Genomic DNA, 21290 nt, shown 5'->3' on the forward strand with positions numbered 1-21290 from the left:
ATTTTGGCTGGATTTTTATTAAGTCTATAATTTCTTTATTTCTTCATATGTATAAATTGTCAAAATTTCAATCACCAGGTTAACTTTAGTAACTTTACAAAAAAGTTATTACATAGCTGTCATTAAAATACACACATACACACACATCTCTGAAATTAAGGACTGTGCCAGACATAAAATTTCCACAATGTACCTTATTGTTTCATGAAAGCATACTATCTTCAATCACAATTGTTAAATTCGATGGTAATACAGAAACTGCTAATTTGTAAAACTTTGTAAGGGATTGACAGCAAAGAAATGAAATTTTGGGGGTTGATGAAATTATTCCACATCTCGATTGTGGTGGTTCCACAATCCATAAGCATGCACATATAAACACACACACACACATACACACACACACACACTAGAGGCCCAATGCATGAAATTCGTGTAAGAGCAGGTCTTCCTTCCCCTGGCTGCCAGCCCCGGCTTCCCTCTGGCAACTGGACCCGGGCTTCCCTTGCATGCCCAGCTTCGTTCGGAAGGTCGTCCAGAAGGACATCCGGTCTAATTAGCATATTACACTTTTATTATTATATATATGCCCAGCGACCCAACGGCAGAACAACCAGAGTGCTATAATGCGCACTGACCACGAAGGGGGCAGACGCCCAACGCAGGAGCTGCCCCCGATGGTCAGTGCACTCCCACAGTGGGAGTGCCACTCAGCTGACTGGGATGAGTGGTGCTCCCACAGCAGGCCAATCCCCATAGGACACGTGCTTGTGCACTGGGCCTCTAGTTTGTTATAATTCACAGACCTCTACACTAAAAGGGTAAGTTTGCCCTAACCGGTTTGGCTCAGTGGATAGAGCATCGGCCTGTGGACTCAAGGGTCCCAGGTTTGATTCCTGTCAAGGGCATGTACCTTGGTTGCGGGCACATACCCAGTGGGGAGTGTGCAGGAGGCAGCTGATAGATGTTTCTCCCTCATTGATGTTTCTAACTCTCTAACCCTCTCCCTTCCTCTCTGTGAAAAAATCAGTAAAATATATATTTTTTTAAAATAAAAGAGTAAGTTTTACCGTATATCAATTATACCTCAATTTTAAAAAAAAATTTTTAAGGTATGAGACACTTTGATTTTTATTTTAAATACAGCTTATTTTTTATAGAGAAGGAAATGTGCCACTTTTGTAAGAAAGCCTGAGCAATAAATACAAAGCTATCCCTTTTACAGAAAAATTAATATACCGACTAAATGTACATCAGGAAACATACAAGCATATTCATGGCAGCACTGCTTGTAATGATAGTAAAAAACTGGAAACTACCCAAATGTTCATCAAAAAGAGAGGGGATAAACTATAGTATAGTCATATAATAACTGGAACACTAAAAGGAAACTAATTCATCAACACAGCCACATGCATCAATATAGGTGAATCTCAAAATGACAAAAATATACAAAGTATGATACCATTTATATTAAATTTGGAAACTAAACAGTATATAGTAAGGCCATATAGAAAAGCAAAGGGATACTTAACACAAAATTCAGGAGAGGTTTACCCAAGGCAGCAGATGGAAGATCACATGGAGACTTCAAAAATATTGGTAACAGTTGAGCTCTAAGCTGGATGGTGTTGTGTGTGTTTTTTTAAAAATTATACATGTGTTTACCATATACTTTATAGCTTGCATATATGAAATATTTCAAAATTTTAAAAATTAGAAAAACATGCAAAATTGGAAAGGTATTTACTAGACATAATACAATATAAAGCAAGTAAAAAAGAAGCTAACAAGGACAGTGACAAAACTGATAAACTGTGAAGATGAATGACAAAAAGAGATCAAAACCAAGATGAGCTTTTTGTTCAAAAACTGGGGTGGGAAGCCTGGATCCAGGAGAATTATCAACTTTCCTTCTCCTCTGTTACCATTTCAATTATTAGCCACATACCCAAAACCATACTTGGAATGGGAAAAATCAGTAATTTCTTTTTCCCTAGAGAAGGCTGCAGGGAAAATGATATCCTAGAAAAGATACTAGTTTCAACTAAGATAAGGAAGTAGAGAGGTGCTTTAAGGGGGGGGGGGGAGGGAAGAAGAGGTAAGTGAATCTGTTTAAAATGAAGTATTCCAAAGAGAAGGAAAGGTAGCAAGAATTGGGAGGGCAGGAACTTGGGGGAAAAGCCACAAGAAAACATGAATACATTTAAACTTTCTGAGGACAGAACACAGCTGAGTAGGGTCTCTTTTTAATGTGGCAACCAAGTTTTATAAGGATGAGAAGAATAATCAGAACTAAAAAACCACACCTAATTTTGGTATAAATTAGTTTAAGGTATCTGACAGTATCTCAAAGGAGATGTGAGAAGGACATACTCCTTTGCTTCATGCAGAACAGTGGAGGGGGGGGGGCAATAAATGGGCAAAATGGGCAAAGAAAATCTCCAGTCTCCTTTGGGGGCAAAGTACACTGAGGGCCTTATTCTCAAATTAGAGAAAAATAAGATGTAAGTTAAATTAGGACATAAGTAACAATATCTTTCACCTTTTTGCAACACCCAAATAGAATCAGCTCTAAGTCCTGTTTTATTTTCAAAACATGGGTGTAAATCTATTGCAGTTGGCATCTCTGAGTTTAAATTAAAGTTAATGTTGAGTTAAAGCCTGAAGATTCAAAGAATAAAGAACATAGAAAACATCACATAACTTTTTTTGGTGGCAGTAGCGAAGGTACTAAGTCACTTTTCCCTTACTGGTCTCAATATCAAGGTATTACAGTCTAATGCCATATCAAAAATGGCATTCAATATGCCATTCAGCTCAATACAGAAAGCTATATCTCTTAACATGTACTGCATTGTGTTTAAAGAAATACTTACTGATTGTGTTTAAAGAAATACTTATTGATATGTTAAGTGGGCAAATATAGTAGATAAGAAACAGAAAAAGTTGGATTTGAGTCTCTGCTCTGCCTATAACTAGCTATGTAATTGCGCATATTGGTGTGCTTTTCCAAGCCTGTTTCTTGATCTAGAAAAACCACCCATGATTAGTTTATTATGAGGATTAAAAACAAAATGAGATAATATATGCAAAGCAAAGAACCTGGCACAAATTCCAACAAGGAATATCAGATAGAAGAATGCTGAATCACCTACACAGCTAGCCTCAGAAATTCGGCATCTTCAATTTAATGTGTCACACATTTCTCTTTCAAAACTACGTAGTCCCAAGCTGCAACCTGTCACTTCCACATAAAAAGAAAATGAGCTGGCTTTTTGTAAAACTTCTAGCCTTATTAGCAACTCTCACTACCTCAGTAGGTTTATATACACATGTACAAATACATAACATGGGCACATTGGCACAAAACCTTAGCAAACAAGAAGCAATTCTGTAACTGAGTTTCCTTTGTGGTACCTATGGATTAATGGATTAAAAGTTTAGTAGTTAATGAGCATATATATATGAGCATACATTAGTAATTTTGTTAATAACAACGATTTCAATCCATTCACATCTCATTTTCATTTAATATGTAACAAAATTTTAAATCACATTTTACCCACAGGTATCAAAACTCACTGATGGCAACTAACAATGTTTTCTCGCTAAAATATGCATTACTATATAACTCTGAGCACTAAGCAAATTAGTGACAGCTTTTAAAAAAAGTTATATGCTTTCATTTTTCCTTGCTTACACAATTTCACATATTCTGTAATATTTCCTACTAGCCTACAGAATTTGGCCTATTAGGACAAGTGATTAAGACCAAAAGATAAAAAAACAAGAATATAAACGGTCAAAAAATAAACAGCAGCTCAAGAGAAGATAAACATTCTTCAGAAAAGCAGGCTGAAATTTTTATATTAAAGAAGTCCTCTAAGAAGAATACTTATTCCCACACAGAACAGAAAATAAGAAGAGTGAAGATACTGAGAATTTTATTTCAAGTCTTCCTAGAAACAACCTAGAATGTTATCTGTGATTTTCAGCCCTATGTAGGGAAAGGGTAAATATATAAGAACCTGGAAGAAAGCTTTGAAGTGAGCATCCTCTTGAACGGTAGTATTCTGATCACTTGGGAGGAGAGGGAACAGGCTCTGAAGTCTCACCCTTTCACAAATCACCTTGTTAGGATGGCCAGGTAGAGGTGCTGAATTGGCCCCGGGAGATATCTGGGAAAAAGAGGGAGAAGAAAAGGATAGTTCATGGCTAGCTGCACCAATGTGGAGAATCATGCCTATGAAGGATAGTCTGGATTTTCTAGGAATTTGATTTAGCAGAGACTGGAAAAAAATTAAAAATTAACCTTAAACATCAAAACAAATGCTAAGGTCAGCAAAGGTTGCCTCTGGCAATGGATTTCTCTTACAAAAACTTTTAAGGCAAAACAGCACTGCTCAAGAACACAAACTCCTTCCTATTTTTCCCATATAATTTCTATTGATATCTTTTCTGTTGGTATTAATTCTGAAATCCTAAAGGATACAGACAAGACTTTATGCTAAGAAAAACTGAGGTAAAAAATTATATATCTTATGTACTGAAAGATAAGTGTCCACCTGAACTAAGATCAATATATTTTCTCATTTTATTTTTTAGTTAAACTTCCAAATGACTGTGCAAAAGAAGACAAATAATTACAGAACATTTGTGGCAAAACTTCTATAGAGATCATAGGCATAAAAAACAAGACCATGGTAATCTCACCTCTATTCAACACAAACTTAGCCACTTTCCTAAGGAATAAAAGGCCAGATCATAAGCCCCAAAGTAAATGACTGCATGTTTTAAATTCATGACTGGATTTCAGGTTAATCCTCTCAGACTCATATGTAAGTATACTTCATCTGTAGCATTTTAAATCATGAACATCATGAGTATCACCTGTTCCGCTGTGCTGCGGCGTGAGCTTCCCCCTAAGGGGTGAGGGTTAGTGGACCTGCCTGTCCGTACACCGAAGACCATGTGTGTTTAGTCTTCTTCACTGCCTCATTCATTCCCTTACCTGAGTATCTATTCTGTGAGAGTCAATAAACTAAAAAGAGGCATGGTTTACTACCTTCAAGAAGTGTATGCTATGAAAATAAAGCAAATCACTGTACAATACAAAGAGTATCATCTTTCTCTGATAATGATAGATACCAGGTGCTATGAAAGGATAACTAGCAAGCGACAGTCAGGAAACTACGAAATGTTCAGTATGGCTGGTCAATAAAGAAGTAGCTATAGAGCAAGGCAGAAACAGATCATGAAGTGGCTTGCTAGCTATTAATAATCCTGATATAATCAACTTACTTGGTTCTTTTATAAATTTTTGTTTCTGGTTTGTTATCAGCCTGGTAAATAGATAACCATGCCTGTTGGTTAGGAGGAAAATTACTTCCAAAGATCCTCCTAGGAGTAAAAGCGAAACACTTGCAGGCAGTAACTTTAGAATTTATTAGTATTTCTACACAAAATGTTTTAAACATAAATTTAAAGCTTATCTCTGCCCTACAAACATGAATGTGCTAATATCCTTCACCACTACGATGAAGTACGAATTGCTGAATCAAGGAACAGTTACTGACTGCCTCCTGTAAGCAAAGAGTTATGTTAGGAAGAAAGATAAAACAAGAATCCCACCCTCAAAAAGCTTATTCTAGTTTAAAAAAAAAAAAGAAAAAAGGATGCAAGTAGCCAACTACAGGATAATGTTTAAAATGCCATAATACAGGAAAAAATTAGAATACAAGTAGGAGCTTGGTTCATTTGAAGGTAAGAGTAAGAAAAAATTTCATAGGAGAAAATGTATTTCAAATTCCTGACTCCTCAATCTAAGGCATTCTTTTTACCACTTTGGCAATTCTCCCCTCTTCTCAAAACAGTTCCTTTATGTCAATTTCACATTCTTTTGGCAATCTTCTTAAGCTTATAATCTACAAAGTAAGTATCTTTGAAGAGTTACTTTAATAAGGCCATCTGCCTTCAACTATCATACCTAAAGAAGTCTGTATGAATAGCACTCTTACAAACTGCTCCTCCAAGTAGCTGACTGCGATAACAAAATCAGACACTCAGGTTTCCTTTCCTTAATTCTTGTTCCTTTGAAAACTGAAACTGGCAAACCCTGGCCACTAGGGCCACAGTTAATAATTTTGAAGCATAGTCCTCTCCTACCCGCAATATCTTTTGGTCAGAAGCTCTATTTGTCTATAAAAAGGGAGGACAAGCAATACAATGGAGAAAAGCTATATTCAATTCCTATAGTTAATACAGATCTGGGACAAAAATTATAGATGCGCTTGAAAAAAAACCAGATGCCCCCACTGGATAAGATAAAATCAGGCACAATCATGTGTGTGTTTTGGGGAGCCACTAGAATTCTAAGATGGCCTCCAAGACTCCCACCTCTAGTGCACATAGTATGATCCCTCCCTCCCTGGTGTATGGGTAGGACTGTAAATACAGTGAATTTTATTCCCATGAGTAGGTTAAATCACATGACCTAAATTATACAAACTCCTTCACAGAGATGAAGGGATTTTCAGATATAATTAAAATTCCAAGTCGGTTGGTTTGATTTAATCAATCACAAAGGGTAGATTATCCTGGGAAGGCCTGACTTAATCAAAGAAAGCCCTCAAAGAGGAATAGATCCCTTCCTGAAGAGATTCTGCTGTCACACCCATAGAATAAGCTGCTATGTTGTGAGAATGCACATTAAGAGGGCCACGAGGGAGAGACCTGATGGGTCAGGAGCTGAGAGGGGTCACCAGGCAGCTAGCAAGAAAAATCAGAAGAACCGTGTTATGCCAACAACCATTAAGCATGGAAAAGGACATCAAGTCTCTGATGAAATCACAGCTCCCCTGGGGTAAGACCTTAAACAGAGAGCCCCACAGCTAACCTATACCAGGACTCCTGATCCAGGCAAACTGTAAAATAACAGATTTGTGTTTTAAGCTACTAAATTTGTGGTAATTTATTACACAATAGAAAATTAACACTATATATGTAAATTGTTGTACCACATTCAAAGGAAAGTTTCTTATCTGGAATTTTAGCTATATTAATTTGATTATGAAAGATATAAATAAGACATCTTAAAGCAATAAGCAGTTTTAAAAATCTTAATCTTGAAATAGCTAACTTCAAATGAACTGGAATCTCTGATCTTTTACACACTGCCAGTCAGGATTAGTTGATTTGCTTAAAGCCACACATAAATACTAAGAGCTAAAATTTAAAGGCAAGCCCATCTCCTCTAAGGTTCATACTGAGCCCACAAAACCACCCTATGGTTTAAGAATTTTATAAGTAACACTCTTCTTTATAATATAGTGGGATTAGTAACTAACAATTATTCCCCAAGGCCTGTTTAAAGCTATATTGTTTTAGTTTTTTGGGGATTAATACTCACCCGATACTTTTCCCATTGATTTTTAGAGAGAGTGGAAGGGAGAGGAAGAGACAGAGAGAGAAAGAAAAACAACTATGTTGACAGAGACATCCATTGGTTGCCTCCTGCACGTGTCCCACCTGGGCTGGGATTGAGCCTGCAACTGAGGTCCATGCCCTAGACTGAAATGGAACCCAGGACCTTTCAGGAGCCTGCAGACTGATGTTCTATCCACTGAGCCAAACCAGCTAGGGCTATAATTAAGTGTTTTTTAATATATTTGTTTCCTTCTACATTGTTTCTGACATAAATTTCCATTACTGCTCTAATTCTCCCTCGATAAAAATTACTGAGGTTATACTATATCTGAAAATTGATACAATTCTATTTTTCTCTAACATGCAAGTGTTGAACATTACAAAGACATGGTAACTTTAACCTTCCCCAGAATACAACTTATATTTAAAGATTCATGCCAAGAGAACATCCCTGGGATGGGATTAAACCTGCAACGCACACACTTCTCGTATTTAATGTTTATTTAAATACTAGAGATCCAGTGCGTGAAATTCATGCACGAGTAGAGTCCCTAGGCCTGGCCGCCGATCAGGGCCAATCAGGCCTTCTAGCTACTGGCTGGGGCCTCCTTTTGCTCCACGCCACCCCCTGGTGGTCAGCGCACATCATAGTGAGCAGTTAAACTCCTGGTCGAACTCCTGAGGGGACAATTTGCATATTAGGCTTTTATATATATAGATAATTGTATGGCTAATCCACCCAGCATAACTGAGAAAAGCAATGCTTCACAAAATGAAAAGTTATTTAAAATAATTTAATCTTTTGAGTACCAACACATTACTATTTTAAGACATCTTCTGTTTATCTTTTGTTTAATGTGGCCTTTCCCTGATTGGTAACCATAATATAATCAAGAATTTAACCTTTGTCTTAGAGGGTGTGGTAATTATCATCAGTTATTGTGCTAAAAATAACATAGAAATTAGGTCCAGATATTGTGCCAGAACTTGTTTCCTCCAAAATAGCTTGTGAATACAGCTTGCTTCTTCATTCATTTACATTTTTCTGATAAAGGTGAGACACAGGATGTACAGGTGTATTAAGTAATGTGCTTTCTACATAATAAAGTGCTCAAAGCCCTAACAGCCTTCCCAAAATAGCCACATTAATCTCTAGAGGAAAGAAAAAATTGTTCACTGTTACTTGCTATAATACCAACTGGTCAGCAGCACTCAAATCATAGCCTAATAGAAGAAGGGAAAACAAAACAAAAGATGAAGAGTCTTTTTCAGTGTTGACTCCAAGTCCCTTACTTACTTACTCTGTAAGGTCCAGCCAGGTCTGCGTATCTAAAAATGCAGAAGTTAAATTCAAATTATCCAAATAGTCTCACTGTTTCCAGGGTGGCAAATGTTAATCACCTGGAAAGTTATCAGGTAGATTTTATTAACAATTCAAAAGTCTGAATCAGTAATTTTCCTCTGATAAATTCTCAGGTTATACTCCAAAACATGGGAAAAACCGTATGTAAAATATGTTCATCACAGCACATTAATATCAATCATTTAAAAGGGAACTAGAAGTAACCTAAATGGTTAACAAATAAGTTATTTGCTAAATAAGAGTATGGTACCCGTGCTTGGTGGATTATTATGCAGTCATTAAATCATTTAAGGACTGGTACTACCTATAGGGTGGGTGGTGGGAGGGAATCATTGCTGTCAAGCACTGGGGCAATCCTTTTTAAAAACAAACTATTATTTCCATTCTTGAGTTAAGGGTCCATGTCTTTCTGGAAGTAGAGCAGAGCCAGGATTGGTGAAAGTAGCGGGAAGGTTCCACTCTACCCTTTCTCCCACGCCACAGTCCCATAAATTAATGAGGGGGGAAAGCAGGCATATTACATGTATTGAGAAAGTGGACATAAAGACTAGGAAAAAATTAAGAGTTACACATTGTTTTCATAAATTGTTTCTTTCCTTCCCTCCCACAAATCCAGATTTGCCTGTACAAAGATTATTCTCCCCTCAAGGAAATGTGTCTAAAATAATTTTACTTGGACTGGTAACTTCTTAGTAGATTGCTAACTCTTCAAAATTTAGCTCTAAGAATTACATGGATTTGGAAAAAGTCCAGACCATGACTAGTTCAAATTAATACAAAAATTGTGTGTGTATTTGAAAAGATGAAGTGTGACTAAGTTCTTTATGATTCTTATTAAATAAAAATCATAATTAATTCAAATATTTATTGCATATTTACCATGTGTTACAATGGGAATGCTATGAATACAAAGGGAAAAAAGAAACAGTCCTTGCCCTCAAAGATATTCAGTCTAGTGAAGCAATTCAACAGAAACTATAAATGAAGATAATTGGGCCCCCTAACAAAAGGGGTTAGAGCAGCGGTTCTCAACCTGTGGTCGCGACCCCTTTGGGGGTCGAAAGACCCTTTCACAGGGGTCGCCTAACTATATCCTGCATATCAGATATTTACATTACGATTCATAACAGTAGCAAAACTACAGTTATTAAGTAGCAACGAAAATAATTTTATGGTTGGGGGTCACCACAACATGAGGAACTGTATTAAAGGGTCGCGGCATTAGGAAGGTTGAGAACCACTGGGTTAGAGGAAAGTATTCAAAAAGAGGGAGAAGGAAAAGTGTTTAAATCCTTAAAAAAAAGGGAGCATGAAAAGATATCTGTGTGTGTGTGACTGTATACATGGCCCCTCTTCATCTATTTGCTAAAATTTCTCGCTAATTTATTGTATGTTTGCTTTATCTCCTCCAGATAGACAATATCAGATATAGGAACTTAACATTTGCTGAATGAACTAGACCTGTTGGGTTCAAATGTGTATTTACAATCTGTACACTCTCAAATAAAGCAAGCCATGAACTAACCGAAGTAGCACAGAAGTGAAAATGAACAGAGGCAATATGAAAACTACCAGAAAACCAGTAAGTAGACCTAGACATTACAGAACAATCATAGGACTAATCAAGAACTATCTTCCCAGCAAAATGAATTACATAATGGTGGTGGCCTAACCCAAACTGGGGCAGCACAGAGAGAAATAGATAGAATAGACTGGAATTAGAAGACAAAGATAATCTTGATCAATAATCTTTCCATGCTGATCAATCATTTTGGAGATTTTTACCTAAGGATTTTTTTAGCCATGCTTCCCACCTATGGCCTTGGAAAAAAGTAAAAAGTGAGCACAAATAAAATGTAACTAAAAGTCTGACCCAAAGCTGTTGGCAGAGAGACAATAGAACTACACTCTACATTATGATGCTATCAGACTTAAGTTATATCTAACATGCTCTGTCCACCTTTCATCAAAAATCAGGCTACTCTAGTAAATTCCCAATTTTTATTCAGATCAACACTTGCAAACTTAATTTAGCTTTAAAAACAAATGGGTATATAAACTTCACAAACTGCCTTCTAGAATCACAAAAGATATCAAAGGTAGATAAACCACAAAAATCATTTAAAATAAACTCTGATATTTTACAGATGAAGACCCGAGGCTCACATGGCTAGTCTGTTGGCAAAACTGATTCAACTATAGATTCTAAAAAGCCACAAATTCTCTTGGAAATAGGCATTACAGAAAATGATCAAAATCAAAGCCCTACCATAAATAGACTGAAGGTTTAATAGGTTTTCAAAAAATGAAAGATATTATGCTAGTGAGATATTAAGCCAGCAAAAACTGGAGAAAGGGGAAAATCCAGTTATTAATTTCATTTTTTAAAAAATATATTTTATTGATTTTTTTTAGAGAGGAAGGGAGAGAGATAGAGAGTTAGAAACATCGATGAGAGAGGAACATCGATCAGCTGCCTCCTGCACATCTCCTACTGGGGATGTGCCCGCAACCCAGGCACATGCCCTTGACCGGAATCGAACCTGGGACCCTTCAGTCCGCAGGCCGACGCTCTATCCACTGAGCCAAACCGGTTTCGGCTAATTTCATTTTTTGATTGCAGTACGTCCCAGCTTCACTGCCACTGATCTGATACCTCTATTTGTTCTTGTGTTGTCACTTCTATATAAATCCAATTTCTATTAGACGGTATTCTCCAAAAACAGGAACCATTTTACCTTGATTCCAACTGTCCCTAGGTCCTTATTTTCATAAAAACTGTGTGAATGGTTTAAGCAATAAAATAAAAAATAAAAAAATAAAAATAAAAAAATAAAAGTTTATGTTGTGAAGTGCAAAAAAAAAACAAAAACAAAACTGTGTGAATGGATTAAAAAAAATTTAAGCCTAGTTACCAGGGCTGCTTGCTATTTAAAGGAATTTTGTGATAAATGTGTTAACCATACTGCAGTCAAGGCCAAATGGGCTCTAGAAAGACATATACTTACATTTTCGTACATTAAGTGCGCCTCCTTGAGAAAAAAATGCCATTCATATGATTTTAGCAACAGTTACATGTTAAGTATTCATGTTTCTATTTATGATGGCAGAATTAGCATGCCTAACTTCTGAGTATCGACATACATCATTTTTGCAACACAAAGAAAAAGCGAGGTCCCTTTCAAGTCTTACACACGACAACGTAAACTTTATTTTTTAGCCCTGAATCATCTGAAAACTCCCGGTTCAAAACCAACCTCTCTCATTCTTCAGCCCTGAAAGGAAGAACTTTCATCCCCTGAGAACAAAACACAGCCTGTCCAGAAACCCGCTGTGGCAGAAGGACGCGAGAAAGGTCCCTTCCGACTGGTTCCACGTTCTCCTGGGTGACATCATTTCACCTGCGCCTTGGCAAACAGGAAGGCAGCCAGAGAGCGAGGCCATCTGCCAGGGGCAGCTGGCTGGAGCTCCTGCTGGCTGGGCCCACTCCTCGCCACCGCCCGGGAGACAAAGCGCGGCCGGGCCGCGCCCCTGAGAACACCGGACAACCACACCTCCGCCTGGCCGCAGCCCGAAGCCTCCCAACGGCCTAAGGGCCGTCCCGCCCTCGCGCGGGAACCAACGGCCGCGCCTCCCAGTACCTGCAAGGGAAGGCTCCGCCCTGCGGGGTTGCTCCCGTGGCCCCCAGCGGGCCTGCCGCCTCCTATTGTGACCTCTCGCCCAGCCAGTGGCCGGCTCGCCAGCTCCCTTGTCCCCGGGCCTCCTCACCCCCGGAACCCGGGCTCCGACCAAGGCGCTGTCACGGCGCTTCCTTCCTCTCGGTACCATCACACGGGTGGGGCGCACCAGGAAACGCGACAGCTGCACACCCGGAGCTGACAGTCAGCTAACGCCTCGGGGGCTCCATGCTCCCCACCCCCGCGCCCTAACTGCCGGGCTGCTGCCCCGCCCGCTGCACCCCACCACAGGGCTCCAAGACCAGCTCCCCGAGCGCCGGCGCACTCCTCTCCGCTGCGCGCGCAGGCGACGCCCCTCGCACTAGGCCGCGTGACGCCCAGCACCGGACCTCCCCCTTCTGGGTTCTAGATCACCCCAGCCCCGCCCTCTCGCGGGAACAAACCTAGCGGGCCAGGGAGCTCGCAAAACCGACCAACAGACGCTCCGCCTCTTTCCCCCTCAGCTCAGCACGAGCCCCCTTTGTTTCCACCCCGAGGGGGAGGGGGCGGGGCTGCGGGCGACTCAGACTAGTTCCGGCAACAGACCGCGCACCACGCCCCTGCGCAACCGGGCTCCTGCGCAGCCCCGCCCCCGCGGCCCCATCTCAGCCCACCTCCCTGGCTCTGTCCATTCCTACACTCCCTAAATTGTTGCTGTTGGTCCCTGCCTTCCACCTCCAAAACTCAATAGTCAAACAGTGACTGAGCTCACTCAAATTCATAATACATATTCATGTGGCCTGAGGAATTTTTATTGATGTAGAGGAAGGTGTCTCACAAAGGAGCAAGCATTTTCGAACCCAACTTACTTGACTGTAAGGCTTAATTAAAAAGTGAGTTATTCAGACCTTGCTGAGAATGGGCAATGAGAGGTAAGAAGGCTGAAGCCGGCTTGGTGACCTGATCATGTTCAAGATCTAAAAGAGGAAGTAAGACCTTCCATAAAAAGCACAATAAATACAAGGAAAAGATAGTTAAGTGGTATCGGAGAAAAGGATGGCAGTCAAGGGACCATTATGGAAGAAGTGGGCTTTAAGTAGATAGGAATTAGATGATGTCTTCAAGGGTAGTGATCATATTTTACAGTGGTCTAAAGGGAGGGGGGCAAAACAAACAATGAGTTCTTAGTTCTTTTGGCATTAAACGAGTCTCCTTCCCAGTTTAGGTCTCAGGCTGCTTCTGGTAGAAGATTAGGGAATCAGACTAAAATGATGTTCCAGGACCCTCTGAACCTCTATGTATGAATATGGTAAGTATCTGTATATATCTGCCTCCCAGATCAGGCTCAGCACTGGGACTCTGTTTTGACTCTGTAACCACCCCAAGGTCCAAACCTACATACAGCCTGAAACACAACAGCAGGTGCTTAGCAACTGCTGACTCAAAACTCCAGCAATAACATCAAAGGTTTTTACAATTCTTGGACAAAGAAAAGCCAGAATGAGATAAGGGCCCCTATGAACATAACCCCTCCCCCAACCCCGACCACCATTATATAACCCAGTTACATAGTTGATTCTTCCCTCAAAGAACTCTGCCAATCTAACAAAGCAGCCAATTTGGAGATGATTACACCCAATTTTTTACATTTTTATTTTCCATTTCACGGTAAAGAGTCATAAATCCCAGCCACACGTTTACACCCAATGCAATTCATTTTTAACATCTGAATTCCTCATAACTCCTCCTCTGATGCTGTGGATTGACCTGACATTACAGAACTTCCACCAGAATCTCAGATACACAAGCTTCCTTACACAATACCACCCTGAAACAGTTTTTCCTGTATACTGGGATATGGGCTATGTGTTGAGAGGGAAAAAGGAGGAAAAATACTGGGAAAGGGGAGGGAAATTACCATTTGAAAGTTGTCCAATCATAAGAGTCAGATTCCTCAAGTGCTGAATCTCAGCAGCAAAAATCTACTACAGTCCTCCAGGGTTCCTAACAGTTCAGTTTATCTGAATCCCCCTTTGTGAGGCAAATTCCTTGAGAACCCTTCTCAAATGGTTAAGATCTTAGCTACCTGGCTCTTAAGGCTTAACCCAAGGAGTCTGCCTAGATGTAAACAATGCTCCCTCCCCCTCAAGGTTGAATAGTTTGAAATTCGTACTGCAATTTCTTCTCTAATTGATTTCTTAACCAAAAAATCTGGTGCCTGCTAATAAATACCCAAAGATAAGTTTAAGGTGGGCCAATTATACCAGAGCATTTGTTCAACTCCAGTCCACCTATAACTTTATTTGGTGTCTGATTTTTAAAAAAGGGAAAGTCTTGTTAGAGGTGACCAATAATACTTTCTGCAGTGATGGAAATGTTTGACATCTGCACCATCCAAAAGGTGGCCACAGCTACCTATGGCTACTGAGCACTTGAAATGGGGCTAGTGCAACTAACGTGATGACCAGATCAATTAAATAGTCGCATGTAGCTAGGGGACAGCACAGCACTTGTAGGGATAGTTGCTTGTGAGAAGAACTTCTTGAGAATTTTGACTCCAAGACTGCCCTTTAAAATTGGTTTTCACAACAGATGTGAAAAATGTGAATGACTACTAAAAACTTCTTCCTGAGGTACCCAAGTCATTTATGTCCCCTCACATCTAAAATAAAAATACAGGTATCCCCCACATTTCAAAAGCCTGCTTTGTATCACTTTACTTTTACGGAAGAACTACATTAGTGCCTGTTTTTGCTAGCCAAAAGGAATCTGAAGAGGATTTAGCAAAAATAGGGGATGAGCATTTGTTTTGCTGTGCAGAAAGAGTGGCACCACCAAGCTCCTTTATGGGCAGCTACACTCAGCATCTCAGCAGCAAGCTGCCATTGCTCTAAACTGTATCTGAGTATCTGTGCTTTATCTTGATTTATTCTGCACATTTGTTAGCAAGATGTGCACTTTATGCCACTTCAGCTTATGAAAGGTTTCACAGGAATGCTCTACTTTAAGATAATGGAGGAAACCTGCATACTAAAACAATGCTTACCAAACAGGAAAATACTGAAGTTCTTTTAAATATGTCTGGTTACTGGGGTTGTCTACTCTGGTGTCCTACCATTCCAATACGTGTCAATAACACCTGATATTTTGATTGGGCTACACTGGATCTAGAGATGATATAGGGGCTGCTGATATCTTTACAACATTGAATCTTCTATCTATGAGCAAGATGCATCCTTATATTCTGAGTCACTAATTTTTTTCCATAATGCTTCACAATTTTTTGTAGCCATCTTGCCCATTTTTCTTAGCTTTATCTAGGTTTTATATATAACTAGAGGCCCGGTGCACGAAATTCATGCGGGGGCGGGGGAGGGGGGGGCAGGGGGTTGGTCCCTCAGCCCGGCCTGCACCCTCTTGCAATCCAGGACCCCTCGGGTTATGTCCAACTGCCAGTTTAGGACCGATTCTGCAGGGATCCTGCAGGGATCGGGCCTAAGCCAGCAGTTGGACATCCCTCTTGCATCTGGGACCACTGGCTCCTAACCGCTCACCTGCCTGCCTGCCTGATCGCCCCTAACCACTCTGCCTGCCTGCCTGATCACTCCTAACTACTCACCTGCCTGCCTGATGCCCCTAACTGCTTGCCTGCCTGCCTGCCTGCCTGATTGCCCCTAACTACCTATGCCTGCCTGCCTGATGCCCCTAACTGCTTGCCTGTCTGCCTGATTGCCCCTAACTACCTCTGCCTGCTTGCCTGATCGCCCCTAACCACTCTGCCTGCCTGCCTGCCTGCCTGATGCCCCTGCTTGCATGCCTGCCTGATCGCCCTAACCAGTGTCTGCCTGCCTGATTGCCCCTAACCACTCTGCCTGCCTGCCTGATTGCCCCTAACCATCTCTGCCTCGGCCCCCGCCGCAGCAGTTTTGTCTGGAAGGATGCCCAGAAGGTCGTTTGGCTGTCCAGTCTAATTAGCATATTATGCTTTTATTATTGTAGATAATTAATTCTAATAGTTTACCTGTATTCTTTTGAATTTTCTATACATACAATCCTGTTGGCAGAAAATAATGACTGTTCAATATCTTTCTTTCCAACACATTTTCCTTTTATTCTTTTTCTTTTTTGGTCTTGATTTACTGTACTGGCTAGGATCTCTGGTACAGTGCTAAACAGATACAGTGAGAGCAGGCATTTCTATCTTATTTCAGAACAGGAAAACTTTCAACATTTCACATTTAAGTATTTTTACAGTAGGTTTTTTTTTTCTAACCACTTTAGCAAATTAAGGGAGTTCTCTTATTTCTATTTTGTTTAAAGTTTAACATAAATGGATGTTGAATTTTACTTTTTTTTAATCTATGAGTTAATTATATGATTTTTTCTGTTAATGTGTGAATTACAATGATTGGTTTTGGGTGTTAAACCAACTTTATATTTCTAATTTAAAAAAAAAATGTCTTGCCTGGCCAGTGTGGGTCAATGGCTGAGTGTCAACCAATGAACCAGGAAGTTCAATTTCAGGTCAGGACACAGGCCTGGGTTGCGGGCTCTATCCTCCGGGTATTGCAGGAGGCAGCCAATCAATCATTCTATCTCATCATTGATGTTTGTCCCTCTCTGATATCAAAACATGTCTTATATGTTGTTGGATTTGGTTTGCCAATATTCTGTTTAGGACTTTTATATCTGTATCCTTGAATGAGATGAGCTGTTATTTTATATTTTTGTAATGTCTTTGTCAAGTTTTGTTACAAAGGTTATGCTAGCCTCAGAAAATGAAATCAGAAAGTGTTCTCTTTCTACTCCCTGGAAGAGTTTCTGTAAGATTGGTGTTACGCTTTCTTTAAATGTTTGGTAGAATTTTCTGGTTAGTCAACTGAACTTGGAATTAAATTTCTTGAATAATTATGGATTTCTTGTTAGATTTTCTGTCTTTTCCTCATTCTGAAACTCGTAATCTGCTTCTAGAAAACTATCTCACAATCTTGTTAATTTGAAGGGTACTACTGCTGGAAATATGTTTTCAAGTACACTTTATAAGTAATACACATAAATTTTACCTAAGTAATAGTAGTCTGCCAAACAGTAAATATAAAATTTGATTTTGTGCTCAATTTTTTTCATTTCTAGATATCAAAGAATCCTATATAATAAAAGGCTAATATGCAAATTGTTCACTCGACCGGGAGTTCAGCCAGGGGGCAGGGCCAGCCAGCCAGCCAACTGCCCATGGCCCCTCCCCCCAGCCAGCCCCACCCGCAATTGCCCCCCGCACTCCGATCGGGCAGGCCGGCCGGACCCCACCCGTGCACTTCGGGCACCAGGCCACTAGTATCTAAATAATAGTTATTTGCCGAAACCGGTTTGGCTCAGTGGATAGAGCGTCGGCCTGCGGACTCAAGGGTCCCAGGTTCGATTCCGGTCAAGGGCATGTACCTGGGTTGCGGGCACATCCCCAGTAGGAGATGTGCAGGAGGCAGCTGATCGGTGTATCTCTCACATCGATGTTTCTGACTCTCTATCTCTCTCCCTTCCTCTCTGTAAAAAATCAATAAAATATATTTTTTTTAAAAAAATAAAAAATTAAAAATAAATAAATAAATAAATAAATAATAGTTATTTGAAGCAGCGGTTGCCAACCGGTGGGCCAAGGACCACTGGTGGTCCACAAGGTCTGAAAGGTTGGCGACTGCTGATTTGAAGGACCTTTATACAAAAGAAATGATCACAGGCTGTAGGTTTCTTATCCTAGTCTACACACGTGTATCGTAACACCTGACAGTATTTTTTAAATGTCTATTTCCCTCTCTAAAACTCTAATAAGCTCCTCTGGGGCAGGTCTGATTTCTCCTTTGTATATTACTGACATCCATATTGGGAGAATGTTGGCTGATAGAAGAAACAAAAAAAAAAAAGGAGGGCATCTCCTAGTTTAACATGTTGAAAGGCATGATTGAAAAGCTGAAGATAAAGAAGCACTTGTCCAAATGCCGAAGAACCATGCACATGAAGGAAAAAGATAAGGAAAAGAAAAGCTACACACTTTTGGGCCCTGCCCTGCCTAAGAAAGTGCTGGGTAGAGAATGGTCTTCCTGCTGGAGGTCTGCGACCTCTATGATAAGGAGGCAGTTTCCCACCCTTAATACTGTCAGAAAAGGGGTTGTGCTACCATCATATTCACTGCCAAGTCTCCTGACTGCAACCTCATTCCAATCTCAACCACCACTGCTGAGTTAGTAGCCTCTACTCTGTTCTAAAATAGCATTTATCCTCTTAACTTTGCAAATATACATTTACTTGACTCTTTTGCCCATTAGTAAATTCCTTGAAGCTATAGACTAAGCCTCACTGACTCTGGCAAGGGGTCTAGCACATGGCAAGAGCTCAACAGTTTCATTAAAGATATGTAAATACTTTACCACAGTGATATTTCTAAGGTTTTTATCAATAGGTAAATTCCCAGGGAGAAATGGGGGACAGAAACAGAGTGGGTAGTTAAACGAGAGGAACAAGGACACAAAAAATTTCAAAATTTCCTGAAGCAAGCTCTGCTCATCCTCCTCCCCTAAAAGTTCCCCTACCAAAACCAGTTAAAAGGAAGTAATAAGATTAATCTACTCAGAGGAAAGGTGTATTGGTTTAGCACTATTCAGGCTATGCTGAATCTACAAGCATGACCAAACTTGATCTAAGGTGAAACAAGCAGCATAGACACTTTCATCCCCGTTATCCCTCCAGAATGAAAAGGTTAATTATCAGCAGCTACCAGTTATAATTGTAAAGGTGCACCCAAACTCACTGAAAACCTTCCATAATATAGCTATACTAGAGGCCTGGTGCACAAGAATTCGTGCACTGGGTGGGGGGAGGGGGGGATGTCCCTCAGCCCAGCCTGCGCCCTCTCGCAGTCCGGGACCCCTTGGAGGATGTCCACCTGCCACCACCAACCGGTCACTATGATGCACACTGACCACCGGGGGCAGATGCTCAATGCAGAAACTGCCCTCTGGTTGTCAGTGTGCTCCCTGGGGGGATCGGGTCTAAGCTGGCAGTCAGACATCCCTCTGGCAGCCCGGGAGTCCTTGGGGGATGTCTGATGGCAGCCTAAGCCGCAGTTGGACATCCTTAGCGTTGTCGAGGAGGCGGGAGAGGCTCCCGCCACCGCTGCTGCGCTCACAGCCGTCAGCTCAGCTTGTGGCTGAGCAGAGCTCCCCCTGTGGGAGTGCACTGACCACCAGAGGGCAGCTCCTGCATTGAGCGTCTGCCCCCTGGTAGTCAGTGTGCATCATAGTGACCGGTCTTTCCGCCATTAGGGTCAATTTGCATATTACCCTTTTATTATATAGGATAGGCTTTGGGATAAGAGAGTGTCAGACCCAGGGTGCAGGTGAGAGATGCCAGGCACTGCTTCATAGCAGAGGGGATGATGGAGGAAGAACTCTTAAGACAGTGAAGGCAGGAAGAAGCTAAAGCAGGTACAGGGTGAAAAGTCATCAGCCAGGAAGGAGTTCAAGAGGGATGAGTGAATAAACCAGATGCCCAGGATAAACCGATTAGAAAGAAAAAATAAGAGACTTACACCATGCCAGAAATGGAGTGGCTAAGGTGCAAATAACACATGCACTATACATCATATATGTTCCATGTCTGAGCACAGTAAATGGCAAAGAGCTGACTCTGAGGCCTGACCCTCCTTAACATGTACCTTTGAAGCAGAGATCTCAAAGTCCCCTTGCTCATTCTGTTCTGGTGAACAAGGCACATCGTAGGAGAAATTTTAGTTGCTAAGACTCTCACTCTAAATTGCTCCAGAAGCTTAATCTGGGTGTAAGTAACACTCCGCTAGTATAGTTTTACAAAATCCATTGAATAGTCACAGGAAAGAAGGCACTAAAGGAAAATATGATCTGAAAAGCCAGTGATGGGCTGTACTTATACAAGGGCTTCAAGAACATAATTAATGGTATAAACCCCAACTAAGAAACAGAGACGCAGAAGTAGCTCCTTCACTTTGGGCAGAACAATGAAAAAGCATTACTGAAAGGGACATGGTAATGAGAGTTTAAAATGTTTGAGATGCAAGAAACATGAGAATGTTCTCTAAGTGGATCAGACCATGTGAATATCTTGTAACCGCCCCCATGTTTGATGAGAACTGGATCTCCTCTAGGGAATCCTGGTAGATGTCATTAGTCACTAGAGAAATGCAAATTAAAACCACAATGAGATGCCACTTCACACTCACTATAATTTAAAAGACAATCAAAAAGTGTTGGTGCATTTTCTGGAATGCAAAATAGTGCAGGTACATTGGAAAATAAACCAATATCCATTAACTAGTGAACAGATAAACAAAATGTGTTAGGTCCCTACAGTGAAATATTATTCACCCATAAAAAGGAATGGAGTACTGATTCATACTACAACACAGATGAGCCCTGAAATCATCATGCTAAGTGAGAGAAGCCAGACATAAACAGCCACATATTGTGTGATTCCATTTACATGAAACTAGAGGCCCGGTGTATGACATTTGTGCACTGGAGGGGAGAGAGAGAGGTCCCTCAGCCCGGCCTGTGCCCTTTTGCAGTCTGGGAGTCCTCAGGGGATGTCCGACTGCCATGGAGGCAGGAGAGGCTCCCACCACCGCCACTGTGCTCGCCAGCCGCCAGCCGTCAGCCAACTTCTGGCTGAGCAGCACTCCCCTTGTGGGAGCACACTGACCACCAGGGGGCACCTCCTGAGTTGAATGTCTGCCCCCTGGTGGTCAGTGTGCGTCATAGTGACCAGTTGTTCCGCTGTTCAGTCGATTTGCATATTACCCTTTTATTATATAGATT

At 40.8% G+C, this 21290-nt stretch overlaps 1 protein-coding gene across 1 annotated transcript in view; it reads right to left on the minus strand.

Moving 5' to 3' along the window:
* Positions 1–21290, minus strand: part of RNF38 (ring finger protein 38) — a gene marked incomplete at its 5' end in the record, with an annotated part of 110286 nt that overhangs the window by 40158 nt on the left and 48838 nt on the right. The window contains one exon of the mRNA XM_081102927.1: positions 4032–4181. Within this exon, the coding sequence (XP_080959053.1) occupies positions 4032–4181 (150 nt within the window). The remainder of the gene's footprint in view (positions 1–4031; positions 4182–21290) is intronic.

The sequence above is a fragment of the Myotis nattereri genome (assembly GCF_964212035.1).
Source record: "Myotis nattereri genome assembly, chromosome: 12".
In the NCBI taxonomy this organism is placed as follows: Eukaryota; Metazoa; Chordata; class Mammalia; order Chiroptera; family Vespertilionidae; genus Myotis; species Myotis nattereri.